Source organism: Chenopodium album, chromosome 16 (assembly GCF_948465745.1).
Source record: "Chenopodium album chromosome 16, dcCheAlbu1.1, whole genome shotgun sequence".
Classification (NCBI taxonomy): domain Eukaryota; kingdom Viridiplantae; phylum Streptophyta; class Magnoliopsida; order Caryophyllales; family Amaranthaceae; genus Chenopodium; species Chenopodium album.
In genome coordinates, this window is record NC_137849.1 from 1,773,597 (window position 1) to 1,800,341 (window position 26,745).

General features: G+C 34.6%; 1 protein-coding gene across 1 annotated transcript; it reads left to right on the top strand.

The window, feature by feature from the left end:
• Positions 1-1,583: 1,583 nt before the first annotated feature.
• Positions 1,584-26,114, top strand: LOC145586034 (protein TIC236, chloroplastic-like). The gene is made up of 24 exons (XM_081642748.1): positions 1,584-1,742; positions 1,838-4,141; positions 5,540-5,738; positions 5,856-5,915; positions 6,612-6,716; positions 8,307-8,447; positions 8,740-8,802; positions 10,017-10,247; positions 10,891-10,974; positions 12,312-12,469; positions 14,401-14,902; positions 15,389-15,553; positions 15,659-15,718; positions 16,904-17,026; positions 18,239-18,514; positions 19,161-19,226; positions 20,072-20,203; positions 21,171-21,995; positions 22,115-22,395; positions 22,595-22,860; positions 23,047-23,285; positions 23,363-23,554; positions 25,226-25,498; positions 25,602-26,114. The coding sequence occupies exons 2-24, from the start codon at positions 2,142-2,144 to the stop codon at positions 25,746-25,748; spliced, it is 6,588 nt and encodes a 2,195-aa protein (XP_081498874.1). The 5' UTR covers positions 1,584-1,742; positions 1,838-2,141; the 3' UTR covers positions 25,749-26,114.
• Positions 26,115-26,745: the final 631 nt, after the last annotated feature.

Genomic DNA, 26,745 nt, shown 5'->3' on the forward strand with positions numbered 1-26,745 from the left:
TTTCTTGTAATATGCTACGGAGTACATGAGAAATTGAGAGGACACCATGGTCATACAAAAACAAATCTAATTGATATAAATAATTAATTTGTTCTTTGGAAAATACGTGAAAATTACCTAATACTTCATATATTACTTTTGTGAGAAATTATCTAATAAACAAATGAATATAAATACCTTATAAAGCAAATTTTGATGTAAAAACATACCTTTAGTCGGATTCTGATAGTTGATCGAATTCCTCGACGATGTTGATTGTCACGTGAGTATGATGTAACTCAATTACGTACCCTCCTTTTGCCCCTTTACATGACTTTTTTGTTTCTTTACCCCATTTCTCCTTTTTTTTTTTTTTCTATATCCTTGCGCCGATGTTACTCGATACTCACCCAAATTGACCATTGATGATTAATTTGAAGGCTAATTAAATTAGGCACATTAAATTTCTCCTATTCACAATTAGAAATCCACACTTAAACTTAAGATTTGTACCTTGTCATGAACATGTTGGTTGATAGAAATTTGACCAATTTGACGGCTACTTCACCAATTAAACATGCTTCAATAATTAAACCCTATTTTTCTTAATTTTCGTACAGGAATATTGTGAAGAGATGAAGAGAGGGTTTTAGAATTACCTTGATTTGCGATACTGTAATTGAAGTTCAAAGTAAACAATTTTGATTTTTGGTGCTTATTGATGAGGTTTGAACTAATTTTTCCTTTGCGCTTCACAAATGAGGAGCAATTAGAGAACACGGAGAAGAGAAATGAAGTGAGTGAATAATAAATGTGAAAAATAATGGGAAAAAAGGTCATTAATAGTCACGCTATACTTGTGTGTGCCAGTCAATGTTATGAAATTTTAGTCAACTACCGGAATTCAGCTAAAATATAGTTTTTACAACAAATATTGCCGTAAATCTTCATATAAGTTATTGTTATTATACAGAGTAATTACTCTTATTAAATGTCAACTTTGTCTTTAAAAGGTACGAAGTATTATTTTTTATATTCTCAAAATTGAGGTTTCAAAAAAAAAAAAAAATTAAAAAAAAAAATTCTTAAAATAGAATATTTAAAAACCATCCATTTATTCTTGCCCTTATAAAGTCAAGTTAGACCAACTCAAGTCGATTTATGGACAGTCGTGTTCGAGTTCATTAATTAAGCGTTCGTTTGACATCGTTGTGGTTTTTAGTTTTTTGGTTTTTTGCTTATTAAAAGTATAATATATATATCACATTATGAATCAAAAATTATTTAAGCTTATTAAAATCATGATAATTTTGAAAAATGACGACAGAAAAGTGGAAATACTTTTTTCTTGTTTCCTGTTTTTGGTTTTTAGTTTTCAAAAAAAAGAAAACTAAAAATAAAAAATGATGCCAAACAAGCCCAATTAACAATTACAAGGATTTACAACCTTAGAGGCTAGAATAATAGCACATATTACTGAAAAAATGAAATTACCAATTTACCCTGCTTACCGTTATCAGACCCTCAAATAAATATTTCGATGATATTTTATGCTGGGTAAAAAATGTTTTATGGTATTTTCGTGAACAAAACAAAACAATAATTCGTCGCTTACTTACGTGAAGAAAGAAATCTCAGAATAACAACCAAACAAATTCATCTCCCAAAATTAAAATTCAAGGCAAATGCTTTAATTTTTAACTCAAAAACCCTTTAATTCTCTCTTTTCTAGCAAGAAATTAGCAGCGGGCAAAGAATCGTAGGTAACTATGATTTTCTCTCTCATCACTACATAATTTCTATACTAATTTTTCGTTTTATATTTATATTAATACTTTTTTTTTTTTTTTTTTTGCAGGTTAAAGGGCTTAACTCTACCCGCCAAATTCAGAATTTTCCAGAATCTCTGTATTGTTTTTCTGGGTAAGTTTTGTTTTACTTAAAAAATCTTGTTTTGCGTGAGATGGGTTTTTGCTTTGGAGTGTAGAAAGTTGAAATTGACATTTGTTTGGGCAAAATTTGATGTTAACAAACTTGGGTAATTTCTAATTTTGGGGTTTGTTATGAGTTTTATGCAATAATTTGGGTTTAAAGGGGATAATAAGTGAGGTTTGTTAGTGGTGAATCAATGAATTGGAGTATGTTTTTGAGAGGGAGAGAGAATGAGCATTAAGCTTCATTCCCCTTTTATTGGGACACCCATTTGTAGCTCTATAGATGGAAGAAAGGGTGGTAATCTTGTGTATTTGAGGCGGCGATGGCTGCCGGAAAGAAGGAGCTCAAGCTCTTCAAAATGCAGATGTTGGAAGAAAAATCATTGGTCACCAAATGGTGTTTGGTTTCCCCATATATATGGAAAAATTACTAAATTTTTGAATGAGGACCTTGAATCGAGAAATGAATTGAGGGTAAATTATGTGAAAAAGCGTATTTTGGAAGGGAAAGGGCTGGTGAAGTCTCTTTCTCCATTATGGCAAGAAGGGCTACTTCTTTTCCGGTGCTCAATTTTTGCCGTGGTGATATCTGGGGTGTGCTTGTTGCTGTGGTATGGCCGAGCTAAGGCTAAGGAATACGTTGAATTGAAGCTGCTGCCTTCTGTTTCTTCGGCATTGAGTGAATACATTCAACGTGACATTGATTTTGGTAAGGTTCGACGGATCTCACCTTTGAGCATTACATTGGAGTCGTCTTCTTTTGGGCCTCATTCTCAGGAATTCTCATGTGGTGAGGTTCCCACAATAAAGGTCAGGATTCATCCTTTTTCTAGTTTAAGGAGGGGAAAAGTTGTGATTGATGCTGTTTTGTCTCACCCCACATTGTTGGTTGCACAAAAGAAGGATTTTACTTGGTTGGGGATTCCCTATACTGAAGGTAGCTTTCAGAAACATACTTCAACGGAAGAAGGAATTGATTCTCGTACGAGGACTAGGAGGGCCGCTAGAGAAGAGGCAGGTGCTCAGTGGGATAGAGAAAGAGATGATGAAGCTAGGCGAGCTGCAGATACAGGATACATTGTGCCTAACCATGGCTCTAGTTCTGCTGAGGTTTATGCTGAGGAAAATAAAAATGGTACAACAGAAACGATGAATGAAAAGTCACACTTCTGTGGGGATGAAGGGATGCATCGGAGGGATCATTATTCCATGGATATGGGTGTTCCATATGATGTGAAGCATGATGATTTGGAGAAGTCGTTTGGCATAAAGGCTCCTAGATCAAGGTTAAAGTCCCTTTTCCAAATCATGCTTGGTCCAACAATGCCTAAATATAAAAGAAAAACCAACGGGAGAGACCTCTCTGCGTCTGGTGATGCTGCTAAAAGAAGAATTCTTGAGCGAAGTGCTGCTGCTGCTTTTTTGTACTTCCAAAGGCTTGGACTTGAAGACTATACCCAGTCTTCTAGTTCAGGTGTGGCATTCACTTCCCTTTTAAATACACATGAATTCACAAGGCTAGCCACCAACTGCAGTGATAATCTTGATGCCAAAAGAGAGGAAAATGCTGATTATGGGACGCCTGAACTGTCAACTCACAGTGCTAGAAGCTCATATTCAGGAGATCATGCTGTGGGTCCACGTTCATCAGTTCTGTTGGACAAAGAGATTGAAAATACAGCTGGATCTGATTCATCTAGTTTTGTAGTGGGCGATGCTGAAATAACCAGTGATAAATTACCATGTATTGCTGATGTTGATGTTGCAGGAAAGAAAGATGCTACTGATCTGAGTAGCAGAGGTCCAGAAAGTGTTGATGTAAGCCTATCAGATGGATCAGACACAATGCAACACCAAAGTTTTGAAACCATCAGAGGCACGTCTTCTGATCAAGGATATCTTGGATCGTTTGATCAAGCCACTGTGCGTCAAGAACCTTCACCTGTGGGTAATGATTCCCAACCTGCTTGGCCTCCAAATTTGAAATCAACCTCCACCTCACCTCCAGGAAGCAGTGGAGAGAAATTTTCTTATCTTGTGTCTGGTCCATTCCAAGAGTTGAAGAATGGCATGGGTCATAAATTTGAGAATGTTGTCACAGAATTAGTTGAAGAAGTGGATGATATTGAGACTGAAAGGATTGATAAGACACTACCAGTTACTCTCGATTCTGTTTATTTCAAAGGAGGAACTTTGATGCTGCTTGGATACGGGGACGCAGAACCCAGGTGCGACTAATTTACTTTTGAGAAGATCAATTCTCAGTTAAAATTATTGATGGCTAATTTCTGAATTACTATCTGCCTATCTGGTAGGATATTACTATGAATGTTTTTGTTGCACTTCCATTTCTGTGCTCGTTATCTCTGATGTCGAGCTTCCAGTTGGCTATATGTTTAAAATTGTTTTTGTTGTATGATGCTCTTGACATTTACTTTGAACATGTATGCTTGCCCTGAAGTGTGTCAAAGATAAACAGTTGGCTTTCTTGGGAAATTGTTGTTTGAAACTAGCATGTCCTTGATCCAGTTTCTGGGTTCTATCTGTGAGATAATGAAGTAACTATCTGTCAAAGGAATTTTCAAATAAGATTTACATTGCTATTTGGTACCTAATACAATCCTTCCTGTTACAAAATGGAGATAGGTCTGCTGTAGCAAAGAATTCAGAGGTAAGATAGAGAACATGTGCACCAACACACACAAACCAAAGATCAATAGAGGAGAACAAGAATGCCTATGCAGAATGTTTTTGGCATTGGTTTTCAGATTTACATTATTGTTTGGTACCTAATACAATCCGTTGTTACTGTTATGCATTCGCCGTCTTATTTAATTTTGTTGGTTGCCTTAAAGGCTCCTGTCATAGGGGTGTTGTTTAGAGCTGCCTAACATTTTTACTAAGTATGTGGGCTTTACGATGTATTCTTATTTCATCTGTTGGCGCTACTGATCTGGCATGGTCTACATCTCTGATGTAAGCCAAATATTTGACTTAGATCTAGTGTTTTCTTTGCTTTGTTATTTTTGATGCTACATTGCTATATGTGTCAGCTAGTAACATACTAACATCAAGCATGCGAATGGCTTGCAATATTCCTTTATACAAAACAAAAACAAAACAGAATTCTTATCTATAATCATCATAACTTTCTCTCAAGTGTGCTATATGAATAGAAAACTTCCTCCAACAAATACTGTAACTTCTTTTCAGCTACTAATAACAAAACTATTATGCATTACCTAAAGGGTCTAGCTCCCTAATAACAATTCCTTGCAGTTTCTTGACATACAAAAGGACGATGTTTGCAATGACTTCTGTTTGATTGCTTTTATACTTTCAGATTTTGTTTCAAATTTTTCATTAATTGTCTGAACACTTCATCTTGGTGGGTTGTAGATTTGTAGTGTATCATACTTAAAGACCAATGTACATGTTCTTTTACTCTTATTTTAAATATCTTCTTTAAAGCATGATTTGCAACACTTGGTGTCAATTTTTTGTGAGGTTTATACTTCAGGTGTACCTAGCCATCCATCTGCTGAGAGACCTTTTCTTTCTCTTTGGTACTCGTAAAAAAATTCTGCTTAATTTGTTATCTTACCCTTTATGTTCCTTCTGTGTAGGGTGATGGAGAATGTTGACGGACATGTAAAGTTTCAAAACCACTATAGCCGAGTACATGTGCAACTTAGTGGAAATTGTATGATGTGGAGATCAGAGAGGGAAATCGATGATGGTGGCTGGTTATCAACAGATGTTTTTGTTGATATTATTGAACAGAAGTGGCATGCCAATCTGAAAGTTACCAACCTTTTTGTTCCGGTAAGGTATATGCTGATTTTTATTTGAAGTTGTGGAATTATTCCAACATAACATTCTTGAAAGCTATGAATGCTTATGATGTTATGTACTTTGTTTTTTTTTTTTTTTGCTTTACAGCTTTTTGAAAGAATCCTAGAAATTCCAATTGCATGGTCAAAAGGAAGAGCAAGTGGTGAGGTGCTTATCTGCCTTTTTATTACGTTGGTGGTTTTAACAGCATTTGCCTGTATGATAGAATTGTAATGACAAAAATATTTCATGGGCTTATTTGACGATAACATTTATTTAAGTAAATGCTATATGTATCTTTGATTTTTTTCCCTGGGCCTTATGGATTGAAAACTTGATAGGTTTATTGTCTAATTGCCTAGTAACTCTATTATGAGGCCTACTAATCTTTAATATTAAGGTATTCTCCTATGTTCATGTAAATATTTACTTGTCTAGAGATTCATGATGAATTAAAGAGACAAAGGAAGAACAGATGTGACATATGGGAGACATTAATTATTTAAAGAAATCCATAGAAACTACAAAAAGGGAGGAAACAAATGGTCAGGAATCAGGAGTCTTCTTTAGTTACTCTATGGGAGTGAATGATATGCTTACTCTTGAGGCTCTTGCTTATGGAGTTTTGGTGCATTTCCTAACATGTTCCTTTTCTGTTGTTTTGCAAGATTGGGGGTTCCTTTTTAATGTATCATCCCTTTATTTTTTGTCAAATGAAGTTTATCATTTTAAAAAAAAGGTCTCATTGAAACATGCGACTATCCAACTGCAACAATAGTGTATATGATCCCTTTTCAGATTATCATGTTAGTTTGGCATTGAAAGCATTATATTCCGTCATTTTAAATTAATCCTCTTTTGCAGGTACACATTTGCATGTCGAGTGGGGAATCTTTTCCTAACCTACATGGTCAGCTAGATGTCACTGGGTTGTCCTTCCAGATATTGGATGCTCCCTCATGGTTTTCTGTATGTTCTTTTAAATTCTCTCTCTCTCTCTCTCTCTAAGAATTTGAATTCTTCAGTAGGGGGTGTCTTTTTGTCAATTATATTATCCTATGCTCCGGAATTCTCAGTGCTTTATGTTATAATTATAATTTTTTTTTACCTCTCCTCTTGGCCTTCTTTAAAAACTTCTTAATATTTTATTTTTAAACCCTCCTTTTTTTTGTGTTTTTATTTTACACTGCTGTTGTTTTCTCTTGTTTTCCACTTTCTTACTTTTCCTTGTTTGGTTTCTTTTAATTTATCTCTTCACTTTTCTTGTTTAATAATTTGCTGACAGTTCCTTATAATTAGTCACGTTGTCTGACACTAAATCAATTTGAGACTCAATCGTGAGATTCTTGGCTTTTTGACACAATTCCAAAACTTGCTTTATAAAACTCTGAAGTAGTGATTCACTTAGTCTTGATAAAGTAAGGAATAGGGCTTAAATTAAAGTGGACAAGACTCCTAAATAAAATAATAATGAAGTGATCAGAAATCACAATTTTAGAGTATTTGACCAAGGCTTGCACCAAATTAGAAACTACTTAATCCATTTATGAGCAAAAATTCTGATGCAACCTGGAGCAGTTTTTGAAAAAGTGCGCCTAGGCGCTGAGGTGTAAGGCGCTAGGGGGTAAGCACTTAACTTGGTCTGGGCGAGGCATATGTGGTTAGGCGCATGGGGTGCAACCAAGGCGCACTCGAGGCGCATCTGAAGCAAACTTTAGCCAATTTTTTTTAACTTTAATTTTCATATAGTGCACCTCACTTCAAAGAAGCACACTTACGCGCAGCAGAACCCCTCTCGCTTTAGCGCGCCTTAAGCTTTTTAATATATTGACCTAGAGAAACTTTGGCCACCATCCATACACAATTTTGCATTGTAAAGTGAACATCCTTTGAGGGAAAATCAACAAGGTCACTACCATAAAAATCTTGAAGTCTTCTCACAAGTATATTGAAAGACACAAAAGTTCACAGGAGCACACACTACCCCATAGTTCCCAAAGCTCATCACAGAATTTGGGTTAATGACTGGGTTAAGAAGGAACATTGGTAGGCAGACAGACACAGACCACCCAGCACCCCTATCCGATGTGGCTCAGGCTCACAAGTTTTGCAATATATTTGATGAGAAACCTTTTTTCCGAGAAAATTTTCTACATGTTTTTTAAGTACTTGTAAATTTAAATGCTTAATGCGGAAAAAATTAAAGAAATTACCTATAGCGTGCGTAGTTGGATCAAGGCTCTGTTATTTTATTTAAGCACGATACTTAATCCTTTTCATAATTTAGGAAACTTGTTATGCACCACTGAGGAGAGTTGGAGTTTAGAACTAGAGAAGGTAAGCTGACTTAAATACCATTTAAACAGGTTTACAAGTTGCTTATTTTATGATTGCTTTAGAGGGTGCTTGCTTGAATTTATGCATTATTCTATGATAGAATAACTTCATTCTTAAGTTGAATTGTATACCTTATTTTTTATTTAGAATGATGATAAAAAACCAATGCATTTCACTGTTGCAATGTAATTTATTATTGCATTTTGCCAATGTTATTTCCAGGATATGTCAGCAAGTTTATGCTTTCGTGGTCAACGTGTATTTTTGCACAATGCAAATGGTTGGTTTGGGGGTGTTCCTTTGGAAGCTTCTGGAGATTTTGGCATTAATCCCGAGGAAGGAGAGTTTCATCTAATGTGCCAGGTATTGTTCTAGTAATCCTGGAATGCTGCTCACTTGCTCAGAGAGCTCACAGATATTTTGAATGTGCATTATTTATTATAATATAAGTGGTACTAAGTGATAAGATATAGTATTACCTATGTGTAGCCTTTAAGAATGCGTATGTAACATTGTAACTTGCTTTATGTTGGGATGGTATGTCATGAAATTGCCGTTATGCTTGAGCTTTTGTTTACACCATGTCCTGTCTCTATTGCCGTAAGTTACGATTAATTTCCAGCCAGCATTCTGATAGTTGTCTTTTGTTTTGCAGGTTCCCTGTGTTGAAGTCAATGCTCTTATGAAAACTTTCAAGATGAAGCCTTTATTATTTCCAGTAAGTAGATTGTCTCTGATGGAAGGTTAAAATCTGTTTGTTTTAACCAGCTGCTTTCTCATATGAAGTGAGTGATGTGATGGTGTTAAATCCGACCTTGCTCTATGACAAGGTCCATACGCTTTTGGTGGCTGGTTTCTATTAGAATTGGCATGTATGGTGTACAGAATCCAGACCAGACCGAGCTTAGGTGGCTTAATCTTACTTCTGCTGAAAATTTTCATAGGTGCAAGTGTGTAACGTTATACTTTTTTCAACCCTCAATAGTTTTTACGCTTCTATATTTTTTAATTAAGATTTGAATTCAAGACAACCTTTTTTTTCTTGCCTATCAATCCTATTTTCTCTCTTTTTCATAATTCTTTCTCTTATTTTTTTTCTTCTCTCTCTATTTACTGTGACACCTATACACATAGCATCCTTGATAGTTGTTGATGTGGAAATTTTAAAATGGATGGAGTAGTTATTTTAGCGTCGAAATTTTATTGGCTTTAAGATTTAGGGTTTTCGGTTTCTGGAGTATAGTGGGCACTAGGGCTGCAGAAAACTGAATCATAAATCTCTTGAGAAGATGATTTAGGAGCAGAAAATTCCACTTTATAATAACAAGAAAAAAAGGTTTTGGTTTCAGTTTGAACTTGGAAGCAATTACCTGCTTTTCCAAGAAAGTACTCATCCTGTTATTTGTTTTATTTTTTTTTTGTTTTTTTGTTTTTTTTGTTTTTTTAATAAAAGGAACTCAGTTTTTTAATCCTAGTATCTGATTATGATTTTTTGTAGACTTATCCTAGGAGATTTATTTTAGTAATTGATGCCTTGATAGTCACCTGTTTTCATGAGACATTCAGTTTATAATCTATAGGCTCAATATTTTCATTGTTTTTGCTCTTTTAAATCTGTTTTGTATTCTGGGATGGTCAGAACTGGTTTTACTAGCAAGGGAAGTTCATTGGTTATGTTCTGATACCCTTATAACCTGTTTAAAAGAATATTTATAATAGTACAATTGATTTAAGAAATGTGAGGGATCAGGTTTTATCCTAGAAGTCTAATTTTTTAATGGTAGTAATATATGAATTGACACATAGTTAGCTGCATTATTAAGTATATCTGTGATCAGTTGCTAGTTTCTGCTGGCTCATATTTCTTGCCATCTTTTGTTTTGCATGGATCTTCTAGCTTTTAGATAAAGTAATTAATTTGTTTGGTTACAGTTAGCTGGATTTGTGACTGCCATCTTCAATTGTCAAGGACCATTGGATGCTCCTATATTTGTGGGCAGTGGAATGGCCACAAGAAAGATGGGCCCCTCAGTGTTTGATATACATGCATCATCTGCGTCTGAAGCAGTAGCAAAAAGTAAAGATGTGGGTGCTGTAGCTGCAATTGATCATATTCCCTTCTCTTATTTATCAGCTAATTTCACCTTCAACACTGATAATTGTGTAAGTGAATCTTAAAAACAGCACATTTGTTAGTTTATGTTTGCTTCAACACTGATAATATCACCTTCAACACTGACATATTTTGAACTGCTAGATTTTAAATTTTTAATTGTGCTCTGTGTGATATGGTAGTTTGATGTTTCTATGTTAGACTCTCTGGCATGTCAGTCAGAAATTTCAGTACTTTTTTTAATCATGTATGCTCTTGTTGAAATATCAGGTAGTGTATGTTAGCGCATTAGATGAGAAATAGTGGTGTCAGAATTATTTTTCTTTTAGGTTAAATTTGTCCATCTTTTAGGCTTTAAACATGTGTAAGCTGTTAACATATAATAGATTCTTGTATATATTACTTGGTTTTAAAAAGGGTGTAATATCTTGGCGTTGTTTGATTTGCTAAGATGATCAAGTCTAGCTTTATTATAAGTCATAACTATTTGTTCATAGGCAAACATGAGTATAATAAGATTCATCCTCTACGGGAATAAAATTCCCACTAACCAAAGTAGATAATCACTTGAATATAATTGATTCATTGACTATTTTCAAATGTGTAGGTAAGTGTGTTTTTCTTGTGTAGTCATTTCCTTTATCCATCAATAAGTTTAAATTGAGTCAAATGACTGCAAATTTCTATGTACAGATCGCAGATTTATACGGAATTCGGGCTAGCCTTGTGGATGGCGGTGAAATTCGAGGGGCAGGGAATGCCTGGATTTGCCCTGAGGTAATGTATTGTTTAGTGATTATATACAGTTACCAAACAAACTAGCTGCAGTTTTCAGATAATTTCAACAAAGTTGAATTTACCATTGGACACTTTATCAGCTTTATAATGCAATGGACTAATCCAATATCAAACTTATCCATCTTTTGCCTTTTGATTTTTTTTAAAGTAGTGGATAAGCCAATTGCCTTATTGATCAAGACTCCAATGTAAAATCTGCATTTGCTGGGGTATTGCTGTTATCCGCCCATTTATGAGCTCATTCTTTTTCTTGCTATAGGCGGGAGTCTTAATAGACTCAATAGAGCATTAGGGCGATGGTTGTGTATGATAGGTGCTATATTTGATACCTTCTTATCAGTCTTTGGTTATGTGATCCATTATTAATCAATTATTTTTAGCGAAAGGCTTCTATGAGATAATTAGATGACGTGACTTTTTATGTGATATTGTGTGACTCTTTGGGATGACCTATTGATTGTTTGAGATGAGTGATTTACAACAACTTTTAGGTGTGAACTATGAAGTGACTTTTAACAAAAATTATGGTTTAACTTTAGCTGTCTTTTTGTGTACATCCTTCTGAAGTAAGAGCTTGTCTTATATTCCTTTCCATATCTTTGGCATGTGAGTGTATCTTTGTTTGGAATTAGTTGGCTTAAGGGCTTAACTCAGTGAAGTAAATGATGTTCTTAAGGTTTTAAAGGGGAGTTTGAAGGATAAAGAGATTGTAAGTTTTCTCTGGCTATGTGTGTGTACATGGAGGGAGAGGAACTGGTTGAGTTGTACTAGATTCAAGCTTGTTGGTCTTCCACAATCCACACACACACAAGTAACATTGAATTCGGAGATAAAGATAGTCTTTGATTGAAAATATTGAAAACGAGGGCAGAAGGATCCTTAATTTGCTCCGATGTGTAATAGTCTGTGGAATTGCATTAGTTCTTCACACAATTCATCTCATTAATATTCGAATATTCTCTTGTGGAAACTTTTACTTTCTATCATTGCTGAAAATAGCAATATTTTGCATTATGATTTTGTTTGTAGTTCAATTGGAGGCTTGCATCTTTATTTTACTCACTTGTTTAGAATCTTTAGAGCTAGTTAGTGATTATGTTGATTGGGTGGTTGGTTGAACTTTCCATTCATGTGATCAAGCTTTATTGACATCCTATAAGTAACTTATGATTGGGTGATTCAGTATTATCCTGTTTTAGTTGTATTATTATTGTGAATCAAGAACTATCCAACTTTTGTTCCTTTGATACTTGAGCTGTTTGCTTTATTACGAATTTCCTCATCTTTTAATTTTCTTTATTAAAACATAAAAACAGGCCGAGGTAGATGAGACAGCATTGGATGTGAATTTTTCTGGAAGTTTATCCTTCAACAAGATTCTGCACAGATATCTACCTGGTTTTCTGGATCTACTGCCTATGAAATTAGGGGAACTGAAGGGCGAGACTAAAGTTTCTGGATCCCTTCTAAAACCGTAAACTCTAATCTCTTGAATTTACTTTATTAGCATATATGCAATTATGCAAAATTTTGTATGCCTATTCATAATTTTATAGAAAAGTCAGATTGTCTTTAAAATATTGCTTATCTATCACTATTGGTACATCTCAATAAAATACTTAAGTTAATATTACAATCAACTCTTGTCTATAAATGTAAAACTCTAATCTCTTGAATTTATTTTATTAGCATATATGCAATTATGCAAAATTTTGTATGCCTATTCATGATTTTTTAGAAAAGTCAGATTGTCTTTAAAATATTGCTTATCTATATCACTATTGGTATATCTCAATAAAATACTCAAGTTAATATTACAATCAACTCGTCTAAAAATGTAGGGTATGCAATTGTAAATGTAAAAACAAAAAGAAATTAAAAATTTTAATTTATTGACAACTTCTTCTACTATGTAGATGATAATTGTAAGGTGTGTAGATATGTTCTTTGCATATTGATGAGTCAATTCTGATAGTTTGAAAAAAAAATAATTATATGCACTATTAATTTAAATTTGAAAATATTTTTCTTTAGTTTATTTTTTTTTTTATTTTTTTTTTATCTAATATATTTTGTGTTTCCTGTGAAATACAAGATTTTTGCAATATTCATATGCAATGTTTTTCTTTAAACGCATAACATTAAAATAAAAAATGTTGTTGGAGTAGTTTCTATCTATTTTTTTTTTATTGAGGGAAAATAAAGCGTCTACCAGTTGGAAAGCTAGACATCAAGTAAGTGGCTTGATGAGGATAACTAAGCTGACATGCCGGAGTTGGCCGTATCAACTTTTCATAATTTATAATAACTTCATGTTCAAAGTTATGTCTTGGAAACTATGAAAGTGAACTAATTAAAACCAATACTCCTAAAACTTACTAACCATATAATCTTTGCTAATATATATATATATATATATATATATATATATATATATATATATATATATATATATATATATGGAGGCTCTCGTGAGAATTTTTCTTATGTGAGAACACTCTTTATGTTTTAAATTTTTACTCGTATGTTCTAAATTTTAAATATGATGTTCTAAACTTTTCCTTAGGTGTTCTAAATCAAATCAAATGTTCTAATTTAGTACTCACATGTTCTAAACCATAAATTAGTTAAGTTTGATACCATAAATTTTAAATAACTTGTTCCAAAATTTAACTTATATGTTCTAAATTTAAAAACGCGTGTTCTAAGATTTTTAATTATATGTTCCAGATTTTAAAGCGTATGTTCTATTTTTTTACTCATATGTTCTAAATTTTTTACTCACACTTTCTATATTCTATATCAGTTTGTTCTAAATTTTTATTCACATGTTCATAATCTTAAATCAGATTTTCTAAATTTTACTCATATGTTTAAAATTACATAAAGCAGATTTTATAAATTTTTAATCACTTGTTCAAATTCTTAAATTAGATGTTCTAAACATATCACTCACACAGATGTTCTAAACATATTACTCACACAGATGTTCTAAATTATTACTCATATGTTCAAATTTTTAATTTGAGTCACATGTTCTAAATTCTAACTCGTATGTTCTAATTTATTACTCACATGTTCTAAATTATAGATCAGTTCTCATATAAGTATGAATTCTCACCGGATCCCTCCCCTATATATATATATATATATATATATATATAAAGAAGATAGCTTGTGTGCATATCTCCACATTTATTTATTTTTGGTGCTTTTATACAAATTGACACTAAGGCTAGCAAGGGTGTGATAAAAAAATCAAAATTTTGACACCAAGTTTTCGGTAGTTCACTTATATTATAGACAATAGATATAATTGGTGTGGATCTGCAAAAGATTATGGTATTGTTGTTTATATTCTGTCATATTGCATTTGTACTTATGTGCCAATCTGTGTAATTGTAGGAGATTTGATGTGAAATGGAACGCACCTAAAGCTGAGGGTTCATTTGTTGATGCACGAGGAGATGTCATAATATGCCATGACTACATTGCTGTTAATTCTTCATCAATTGCTTTTGATTTATATACAAAAGTGCTGATGCATTATCCAGAAGAAAACTGGTTAAATGAAGACTATGCTTTGAAGACTGCAAAAGCTTTTATTATGGAAGGACTGGAATTAGATTTACGCATGCGTGGCTTTGAGTTTTTCAGTATGATTTCGTCCTATCCATTTGATGCTCCAAGGCCTGTAAATCTCAAAGCAACTGGAAGAATCAAGTTCCAAGGCCAAGTAACAAGTGCTTCAAATACATCTGAACAATCTGCTGCTGATGATAATGATAGCGATAAGGAAATGGATTGTCTTGTAGGTGATGTTTCAGTGTCTGGCTTGAAGCTCAACCAGTTGATACTGGCTCCTCAATTGGCTGGACATATGAGTTTTTCACGTGACCGTATCAAGGTAAGGTTTGGAAGTATGATATAATTCTTTTTTTTTTTTTTTTTTTTTTTTTTTTTTGGGGGGGGGGGGGGGGGTGGGGATGGGGGTGGAGTGGGGGAGGGGTTGGTGGGATAAATGGGGGATTCATGTGATGATGTTTGCGTTTATATTTCCTTACACAGGATGAATCTGCCTATTCTTGGGCCTCTTTATTGTATTCAAGTTTTGCGAGAACCTAATATGAAAATTGTTTTGAGCATGGGATTCCCATATACTACCTCTGTTTCATTATAGTGGTTGCGCTTTCCTTTTTTGGATGTTCAAATTAATGGTGCACTTATGTTTTCTTTCTCTTGACATATGGGCCACAATGATTTATCATTATAATGGTTGCACTTTTCTTTTTTTTTGGGGATTCAAATTAATGTTGCATTAAGGTAATATTCCAGGGCTCATAATTGATGACCAATAGACCTCTTCTGACAATTTAAAATTCTTTCATTTCAGCTGGATGCTACTGGAAGACCAGATGAAAGTCTTTCTCTGGAGATCATAGGTCTATTAAATCACCCAGCTGAAGAAGCACAAGGAAAACTGTTTTCATTTTCTCTTCAAAAAGGACAACTGAAAGCGAATATTTTTTATCAACCAGAACTTTCAGCTAATTTAGAGGCATATCCTTCATCTCTTTTGCTTCTGTTCTTTGTATCCTATTGGGCACTTTCTTTTCAAACTTTTTAAACATATTGAAGCAATTGTATATTTGTGATTGTGTAGATTCGTCACTTGCCTCTTGATGAATTAGAGCTTGCTTCACTCAGAGGAACCATGCAGAGGGTAAGTTATTGTCTCCCTTTTTACAGCTGACTTTTACGATAGTGTATTTCATAACTAAACAAGCCATAGAATAGGAACATAGAAGTCTTTTGCTCGCTTTCTATTTTCTTTCCCATTCTTTGTGTCCTGCATTGCACCGATTCATTTTTTTTTTATATACAATCTATGTTCAGAATTAATTGGAAAAGAGTTTGCAATTTTTTTTGCATTGATTGAACCTTTATCCTAACTCATATCCATTTAAATTATGTTCTTCCGTGTTTCTGTTTGCATAATTTCATTTTTGTATCTTGAAAGAATGGTCTTACTGATTAGCCATCATTGAAAGAATGGTCTTACTAACTCTGACATATTCTATTCATTAACCCTGACTGGTTATTAGAATTGGGGATTTACCTAGGATCTGTGAGTGGGGTAGAATAAAATTGGTAAAATTGAATCATAGGATAGTATGAATCTACATGATTAAAAAATTGGGTGTCAAAATGTTACTTGGACGTGGCATGGTTGTGGCTTGTTTTATTGATATTTATCATTGGCATGCACTAATCTGATGAGCTTGATACTGTCGCTTCCTTTAAATTAGATTATTAAGAACCCCTGTATCATGTTTTTAATTTCTGAGGAAAAAATTCCCTTCATTTTGTCTTCATATTTGGCTTTATGAACTTTGGTACTGGTTACTGGTTTATTTGGTCACTTTGTATATTTCTCTTCTACTGTCAATTTGAGAATATTCCTCTAGTAATGCTATTCACATTACTTCAATTAGAAAAAAGAAGAATCAAAGTTGCTATTGGACCCTGAGCTACCTTGACATTGATGACATATTTCAGATGTTCTCTCTGTTTTCTCTTTGTTTTCTGAGTGATAAAAGAATTTCGGATGCCAAAGGGATGTTTGATTTGAAGAATTTTGATTTATGAGGAACGTGAATGTATAATCTGTCACCATTACCTTATTCCTATCATGCTCTAAATTATACACACAATCAAGAGAAGCATTTGATGGTCAGTATGACCATATGAAATACTTGGCTGCTATACATTATTCTCAAAAGAAGACAACTTGATCCTTTTTACGAGAAGAAGCTTTGGTCTTTTTTTTATTTTTTATTTTGTTATGACTATGTTTGTCTTCTTATACTAATTATTGAAGTACATTGTTTACCTTTGTTTCCTTCAGGCGGAAGTTCAACTGAATTTTCAAAAGAGGAGGGGATTAGGTGTGCTGTCAATGTTACGTCCAAAATTCAGTGGAGTATTGGGTGAAGCCTTGGACATTGCTGTCAGATGGAGTGGAGATGTTGTGAGTTCTTAAACTGATGTCTTTTTACTCTAGAATAACAAGCTTGCTAACTTCGCAATATGAAATAATTGTTTTGTTGATGTTTTATTTCTTTTTCCCCCTTTAGATTTTTTTTGGTGATTCTTATATAAATAACGAAGGTTAGTTCTAAAGTATCAAGGTAACACAAGCAATGTTTGTACAAGCGATTAAATGACTTTCCGTGGAGAAAGGAACTTGGAAAATAATATCCTTGTGGTTTTAAAGATTACCTTTTTTTTATTTTTTATTTTATTTTTTATTTTTTTTTATCCAATGACATTTCCAATTGTGAAGAAATAATTTGCCATTAATTACTAGTTGGAGAAATAGTATTCCATTTAAAATACGTAGTACTATTATCTTTTAATAGCACTATGTAATATTGTCATCACCATTATCATTAATTCATTATAAACAGGCTATTCGAAATGGAGCTTTTGAAACAATAATTTCATTGATAGATAGGATTTTAATGACATAAGACTATGCTTCGTCAAGGCTTCAAAGACCACTTATATGTGTTGATTCCTGTGTTGCACCTTTTTACTCCCTCTTATCATGTGCTAGCCATTGCTGTTTCTGCATATACATCATGAAGTAATCATTCACTTATGCACCTATATGGATATACTTGATTTCCAGCACTTGGTCATTCCTTTTCTCCTACTGTCCTACTCTTAGGACTCAAACACTCTCCCCACCCCTCCCCTCCCCCAAAAAAACCTTCTTTGAAAAGGAGATTAAGAATTCAAGATACTGTTGCCTATTTTGCTACGATAACTATTCAAAAATATACTCCCAATTAAAAATGGCTGTACCACTACTTTTCCATGATGTTGTCAGTACAAGGGGCTGAATGAAATATGTAAACTTCAAATGCTCAAAGAGAAGCAGAAATTTCTAAGGTGATGGTATATTTATAATGTGGAATTTTACTGTGCAAGGAAGTGAACAATGATCATACGGGCCCTCAGTCTTAATTACTGCCTGGCTGGTCAATTCTAGATTACTGTTGAGAAAACTGTTTCGGGACAAGGGAAGCGGAAGGTTTTAAGGACAGTGTAATTATTATGTGGAATTTTACTATGTAAATGAATATAGTTCATATGGGGCCTCAGTCTTAATTCTCTGTTTATACTACCATAAAATCTATCTAATTATATGATTTGTTCCCTTGCTGGTCATTTCTAGATTACTGTTGAGAAAACTGTTTTGGAACAAAGCTACAGCCGATATGAGCTTCAAGGTGAATATGTGTTGCCTGGCACACGAGACCGAAAGTCTAGTCCTGAGCTAAGCGGCGGCTTTTTCAGCAGGGCCATGTCTGGGCATTTGGGTAGTGTTATGTCATCAATGGGTCGATGGAGAGTGAGGCTTGAAGTTCCTCAAGCTGAAGCTGCAGAAATGCTTCCACTTGCAAGGCTTCTTTCCCGGAGTACTGACCCTGCTGTTCGCTCTAGATCTAAGGTTATATCTTATAACTCTAACCCAAGGCAAATTCAGAATATGGTTTTGTCCATAATTGTGCTCTGTACTACATTTCCATGGTTTATTTTTTTCTCTTTTTTTTCTCTCTCTCTCTCTTTTTTTTTTTTTTTTTTTTTTTTTTTTACATTCAATCTTTTTTGGTAAACCATTCAATGTTTTTATTTTTATTTATTTAATTTTTATAGAGCCTAAAGATTGAATGCTCTTTGGCTTTGTTCAAGATTGACTTAATTAAATGCTATATGCCTATATCAAACTAATGTGCTGTGCTATCATTGTGTAAGTTGTTGCTGATCTTTTTATATTAAATGTGTGATTTCAGCAACCATACTGATATTACAGGATCCATCTTTCTAGTTACTTTGAATGCTTTCCCCTATAGTATCTGTTTGCCTCTCTATCTGTTACATTATCTCATTAAGTTTCACCTTTCTAACCATAAGTATCACATTTAGTTTTTTTCCCCTTTAATCTGTTTCGTAATTTATTTCCTTTATTATGTATATCTTGTGTGTTTTATGATCACATGTTGTTTATTATTTGTGCTTCACTAGTAGAAGCTTAATTATATAACAAGCACTAATATAGCCAAAGTAATATCTTCCCTTTCAAAATGTATTTGCAGGATCTCTTCATGAAAAGTTTGCAATCAGTGGGTTTAAGTGCAGGAAGTCTCCAAGAACTGCTTGAGGTAAGTTGGCTCTTCAAATTTTGCACCAGTTTCTCATAAACAAATAACGTGACAACCCCAGTTTATTTCCGAAATAAATATATTTCATTTAGCATGTAGCAAAATTGTAATATTTTGGTGAGTTTGGTGAGAAACCGGTAATAGCATAAGCAGTTTTACCGTCAAACCAATACTGGTGTTAGCAGTTTTGCCTATAAACAGGGCAAAATTACGCCATTTAATTACAAGGTTGTCATTTGATATACAACTAGGTAAACTTGTAATTTTCTGAAAAAAAACTAGTCATTAGTAAAAATCAGACTGTTGCATGTTTTTTTTTTTTTTTTAGTACTCCCTCCGTTTTTTTTATATGCATCACTTGGGAATGCACATAATTTTAGGAGATAAATATAATATTGTGAGTGGGTGAATAAATTATTATAATACAAGTATGATGGGGACCATGAAAGAGAAAGTATGTGAAAGAGAATAGATAATTTATTATTTAAGTGAGGACATAGAAGAGAGAGAAATGATAAAATAATTTGAGTGGGGTTTAAAGTAAGAGAGAGAAATAATAAAATATAGTATAACTTTACCAAATATAGAAGTGATGCATATAAAAAAAAACATCCATTAAAGGAAAGTGATGCATATAAAAAAAACGGAGGGAGTACTAATTTTGTAGCATGCTTGGGGTGAATCTGAGTTTTATACAACTGTAAAATAGTGCAACTGTTTGTAGATGAAATTATGTTTCTCATCAATTTCTTTGATACTGTGCTCAAATTCTGTTTCACAATTTCCTTCCGTGTTTATTTTCTTTCATTATCAGACTCTAACGAAGTACCAATTTTAATTTTCAGGTCATAAGAAGGGAATATACTTCATCTGATGAAGTTGTCCCTGAAGATATAAGTTTACCAGGTTTATCTGAACTTAAAGGCCACTGGCATGGATCTCTTGATGCAAGTGGCGGCGGCAATGGTGACACAGTGGTAGGTTATATCTGATTCATTTTTGTAATACCCGAACTTCATTTACAGTTTTGTTCTGTGCTACTTGACAGTGAAGTTTGGTATCATCAGTGTTGTTATAGATTTCGTAGGGTGAATTTTCTGGTTTTCTAGTGTAGATGAGAGGTCTTTCTTTTTGTCGCCATTTGTGACTGTCATATTGAACTATTATCATTTGAAACCTATTATTAAACTTACTATTTCTGGCTTGCATTGCCGCTAGAATAGTATAAGCTATATTATTTGGAAAGATATGATGCTTTTTTTTTTTATGACGAGTGTAAAGTTTGTCATTTAAAGAGGGGGTTATAGAAGAACCATACATTGCGTATTTTGTCCTCAAAATGTTCTTGATCCATAACTTTTCTTTTTTTGAAAAAGAATATTTCTTATGGGTCTGGAAACACCCTCTCTTCTAGACTATTAAGAGGAAACAGTGGATACTGGTGCTCCTGCCTAAGTCCTCAATAGGTGATATAATCCATATTGCTTGTTGGTAGTGGCTACATTATTCCTCCTGCCTATTAACATCTACAGTCCCATATTGTGGATGGTAAAAGGTTAAACAAAACTGGTAACCTCTGTACATCCTATCTTACGCATATGCTACTTCTGAAGTTCGAATAACTAAAAAGGGGAGTTTAGTTTTTTTTTTTTTTTTTTGAGGGGGGGGGGGGGGGGGGGGGGGGGAGGTTTTAATTCCTTTTCTTTAGACTTCTCAAGTTGAGAGCAGTATGATTGTTCTTCTACCTGGAGGCTGTGCACTTTGACTCTTATCTTCTGTGTTTATGGCTTAATTGGAGTTTGGTTCTGGGTGTTTTTTAGTTTATTTTGATGTATAATTTTGTGGCACTTCATCATCCTCAACATATACCTGCATTGTTATAATTGAATTCAGAGGTATTTCAGACTTTCAGTTGATGAGTGACTGACCTAAATTACTTTTCAGGCAGAATTTGATTTCCGTGGGGATGAATGGGAATGGGGAGCTTACAAAACACAGCATGTTCAAGCAATTGGTGCATACAGCAATGATGGTGGCTTACGCCTTGAGAAGATTTTTATCCAAAAGGACAATGCCACCATTCATGCTGATGGCACATTGTTGGGACCCAAGACAAATCTTCATTTTGCAGTTCTGAATTTCCCCGTTAGTCTAGTACCTATGCTTGTGCAGGTCATTGAATCTTCAACCACTGCTGCAATTATGTCATTAAGGCAATTTTTAGCACCAGTGAAAGGAATTCTTCATATGGAGGGGGATCTACGAGGCAACCTCTTGAAACCAGAGTGTGATGTACAAATAAGGCTCCTGGATGGTGCTATTGGGGGTATAGATCTTGGTCGAGCAGAAGTAGTTGCTTCCTTGACCTCAGGAAGTCGTTTCTTGTTCAATGCCAAATTTGAACCTATTGTTCAAAATGGTCATGTTCATGTTCAAGGAAGCGTTCCAGTTACTTTTGTGAACAATGGTGTTTCAAAAGAAGAAGATACAACTACTAATGGTGGCAAATCAATCTGGAGCCCCGGTTGGGTTAAGAACAGAGGCAAAGAGTCTGGTGATGGTGATGCAGAAAAAAAAGCGTCAAGAGACAGAAATGAAGATGTTTGGGATATTCAGCTTGCTGAAAGTTTGAGGGGACTGAACTGGAACTTATTAGATGCTGGAGAAGTTAGAGTTGATGCTGATATAAAAGATGGGGGCATGATGTTATTGACTGCTTTGTCTCCCTATGCTGATTGGCTTCATGGAAATGCAGAAATCATGCTTCAGGTTTCTCTAGAATCTTTTCTCTTTCTGCACTTGATGTGATCAAAGATATATCAATGTGCAACCAAATGACCAATTAGTAATTTGCATCTCTAATGTATGCGATCTGTTTCAATAACTAGGTGAGAGGTACTGTTGAACAACCAGAGCTTGATGGATCTGCAACTTTCCACAGGGCTTCCGTATCTTCACCAGTACTTCGCAAACCTATTACAAACTTAGGTGGTAGAGTTCTAGTAAAATCTAATAGATTATGCATAAACTCCTTGGAAAGTAGAGTAAGCAGACGAGGAAAGCTACTGCTCAAAGGGAACCTTCCCCTTACCGCAGCTGAAGCTTCCCCTGATGATAAAATTGACTTGAAATGTGAAGATCTGGAAGTCAGGGCAAAAAATATATTAAGGTAGGTACATGTTACCTCCTTAGTTGTCTTTAATTATCTAAGGTCAGCTGGTTTAATAAGCACTGTGTGCCTACTTAGTTATTTAATACATTTCCTACAATGAAAAAAGTCTTTATTGACTTCCGTAATTACATAGACATTAGTACCTCTCTACTTTTGGATTCTACTCTCATGGCTGACTTTTTGGTTCAACTTATAGTGGTCAGGTTGATACTCAGTTGCAAATAACTGGATCGATATTGCAACCTAGTATTTCCGGGAAGATAAAATTGAGTCATGGTGAAGCATATTTACCACATGATAAGGGTAGTGGAGCTGCTCCATTCAATAGGTTGCCATCTAATCAAACAAGGCTCCCAAAGGACACTTATAACCGGATGGTTGCTGCAAGATATGTTTCACGGTTTTTTGGCTCAGAACCTGCTACCTCAACCTCCAGTTTCTTACAAGAATTGCAACCCTCAGGTAGCTATTACCTTGATTAGATTTGTTGTTGTCACATTTTTGTTCTTGTTTTATTTTTCTTTTCTTCAACCTAGTCTACAGCCTGAAGATTAGCCAAACCTAGGCCTTGTGACTTGTCCTTGGCATAACTTTTTGTTTTTTTTTTTTAAACATGTTATACTCATTTTCTCATTTACCTCATGGCAGGAAAACAGACTGAAGTTGGGAAGCAAACTGAACAAGTAAATAGACAACCACAAGTGGATCTACAATTGATCAACTTGAAGCTTGTTCTTGGACCCGAATTGAGAATAGTCTATCCACTGATACTGAATTTTGCTGTGAGTGGGGAGGTAGAACTGAATGGTGTTGCAAATCCTAAGCTAATTAAACCCAAAGGAGTTCTTACATTTGAAAATGGTGATGTTAATCTTGTTGCAACACAGGTAAAGTTCAGTCCTTTTTTGATGTCTATCTGGCTACAGGCTGCTGTGTATGCTCATGTACTCATTTCAAATTCCAGGTCAGACTCAAAAGAGAGCATTTAAATGTTGCAAAATTTGAGCCTGATAATGGATTGGATCCGACATTGGACCTAGCTTTGGTTGGTTCAGAGTGGCAATTCAGGATTCAGGGTCTAGCTAGTAATTGGCACGAAAAATTGGTTGTAACCTCTACACGCTCTGTCGAGCAGGATGTTCTTTCTCCTACTGAGGTAATGTATTGTACAGTTAATTTGTTTTTTTTTTTCAATGGATGTGATGATCTGTACATTTACATGTTTCTATCCAGTTGTAAACCTATTGAGTTGATGACGATGCATAAAATCTTATTCAATTGTCCACTTAAATTTATAATTGAAGAAGGTTAAATTCTGGCTGTAGTATACTTAATTGTGAATGTGCTTAAATCCTTGTAGCATGATTAGCTCTTGCTTCTTTAACTCCGACCACTGTCGAAGTAGTAGATCTTCTATAGATGTATTCTCTAGATGTTATTCTTTGTATACTTAGTTCTGTGCATATTCTAGGAACACTTAAGTGCCTGTTTCTTGAAGAGTTATTAAGTGGGAAAAGGAGAAACTTGGCCAAACGGTGTGATTTGCAAAAGTAATTTTAGCTTCTTGATTTAGCTTCTCAGGGAGGAGTTTAGGCTATTAAATGAATTTTTTTTCAGACCAATATGCCCTTAAAAAAGTTAAAATGGCCATGTATTCCCTCATAAAATAAGGCAACTCTCTTTCCTTTATCTTCATCTCCATAGATTTGACCACAATTCCAAAAAAAAATATGCTCTGCATCTGCTAAAAACCCCAAAGATTTATTGTTCGATAGCCTAGTGGAGATTTTGGTGGCAAAGTTGGTCACTTATAAGGAGACGATGGGAGGATTGATGTTTCGGATCGGATGAAATTTTGGGTATTTTTAGGGTGGGTTTTTATGGGTCACTAGGTTGAACTTGGACAAGTGACAAACTAGGAACGACATTAAAGATCCATTAATCCATTAGTGGCAGTGACGTGGTGGTGGGTGGTTTGATTAAAAAAAGTGAAATAATGGCAAGTAGTCCATATTTTTTTGACTAAGGCTTCGATTGATTGATTGAATGGCCTGAAGTTGCAGCTTTGCAGGGGAAAGGTGGAGAAATGTGAGAAAGATAATGGGTATTTTTTCATTCAATGGGCCAAACAATGTAAAATTGTTTCTATTTCTTAAAAAGCACTTCTAAAATTTTGTGGCCAAACAAGTATGTTTCTCTAGAAACAGTTTTTAAAAAACTACTTCTAGGAAACAGAAACTGTTTTACAAAAGCTTGGCCAAATATACCCTAAATTGGATAACATTCTGCATGGATCTTCAAAATGATGTCTTTTTTGGTCCTTATTGTGTCCTATACCTGCAATTGAAATATAAAATGCAGTCTGTTTATAGGCAAGGAGTTAATGTTGATGTTGTTCTGTTGATCCATTAGTGGTCCAGGTTCAGCCGTTCAGGTTGTGATCCAAGAACAATTTCTATGCAAGTCTTTGGAAGTTTTTTTTTTTTGTTTTTTCAATAGCTTTGTCAGTAATACAGAGAACTATAAGAAGTTATCAATTTGGAATTCTCAGTAAGCTTTTCTTGCTGCCTGTAAATGGTAGTTCTGGAAGAGAAATTTTTATGCAAGTCTTTATTACCAAATATTTCTTTTGGTGATGAATATCCTGCTTTGTAGAGGCTTGTGTTGTGAGGGAAACCCTTTCCTCCTAACATTTTTCTTTCTTTCCTTAATGATGTGAAAATTATGGAATATGGATTACTTGTCATATTCAAAATCAAATAGGTATATAGCACAAAAGCAGGCTCTTTTTTCTCAGAAATTAATGCTTATATCTCTTTTCCTGCAGGCTGCTAGAGTTTTTGAAAGTCAACTTGCCGAGTCGATATTGGAAGGTGATGGACAGCTTGCACTCAAGAAACTTGCGACTGCTACACTTGAGACTTTGATGCCAAGAATAGAGGGGATGGGTGAGATTGGGCATGCTAGATGGAGGCTTGTTTATGCACCACAAATCCCTACTCTGCTGTCTGTTGACCCCACTGTCGATCCTCTCAAGTCTCTGGCTAGCAATATATCATTTGGCACTGAAGTAGAAGTTCAGCTTGGCAAACGACTACAGGTTATTCTGGCATTCTTTCTACTTACTTTTGGGGCTGGGATAGACAAACAGAATTTATTTCTTGTTTTCCTCCTGCATGTTATGAAATCCTTTTCCTTTTCAGGCTTCTATCGTCAGACAAATGAAGGACTCAGAAATGGCAATGCAGTGGACATTAATATACCAGCTTACTAGCCGCTTAAGAGTGCTGCTACAATCTGCACCCTCCAAACGTCTTCTTTTCGAATATTCTACAACATCACAGGACTGACTTGCCTGCTTCTTCAACTGCGGTCAGCTTACTTGTCAAATGGGAAGTACCTAATGAATCCAGTCAGAAATGCAAGATGGAAGGCAGGAATTCGGACTAGCTCATTGGTTAGGATTTAAATATGTACATAGAAAGCAATCATTTGTGTTCTCTAATATGAGATCTTTGCTCACAAGTGATGCTTTTTTTTTTTTTTTGGGGGGGTGGGGGGGCGGTGTTGAGGAATTTAAGAATCATATAGATTAGGTTTAGAGAAGGCATGGTTCAAAATGGGTTAGGACAAGTGCGTAGCATATTATTTGTATGTTACTAATTGGATTTTGTAAATATGAATATCATTCAATTGATTGGTTGTTACAAAGAAAATGAGAATCCTAAAGCCAAGAAATCTTTAGGGTCTACGTATCAGCGTGCCATTTATGTCTAGAATCTGAAAATTGACATGAAAAATAATAGTAGTTGGTAAAATTAACTAATCGTACTAGATAAGAGCAAATGCATTGATCAGTTGGTCAGTTAGCCAATACTACCAAGAGCAAATGCATTGATAAGAGCAAATGCATTGATCAGTTAGCCAATACTACCAAGACCAACTCATAGAATACGTGTTGGTCATGCTCATTGATTACGGAGAGAGTTGAGTTGAGATCCAAACCCAAACTCAGCTTTGAAGTATTATCCATACATTATGCCTCAAGACAATCAACCTGAAATCTAAAGTCTTTCTGTCGAGTAGGAACCTTGCTCTGAAAGTGCTATGAATAAAATGTACAAGTGCTTATTTGAAAATTCTTTCAATATAACAACAAAATCAGTTCTCTCCAAGCTACATATAGAAACATAAAGGCCCTACATTGTAATATTTCAACTCCCTTTCAGAGAAAAGCCATGCAGATTTACTGGCTGCTGTGCATAAAACATTTGCATTGCTCCAAGAAGGGGACAAGAATAACCGATGGTTGATGGAAAAAAGATCACCAAAACCTCCATGGATCCT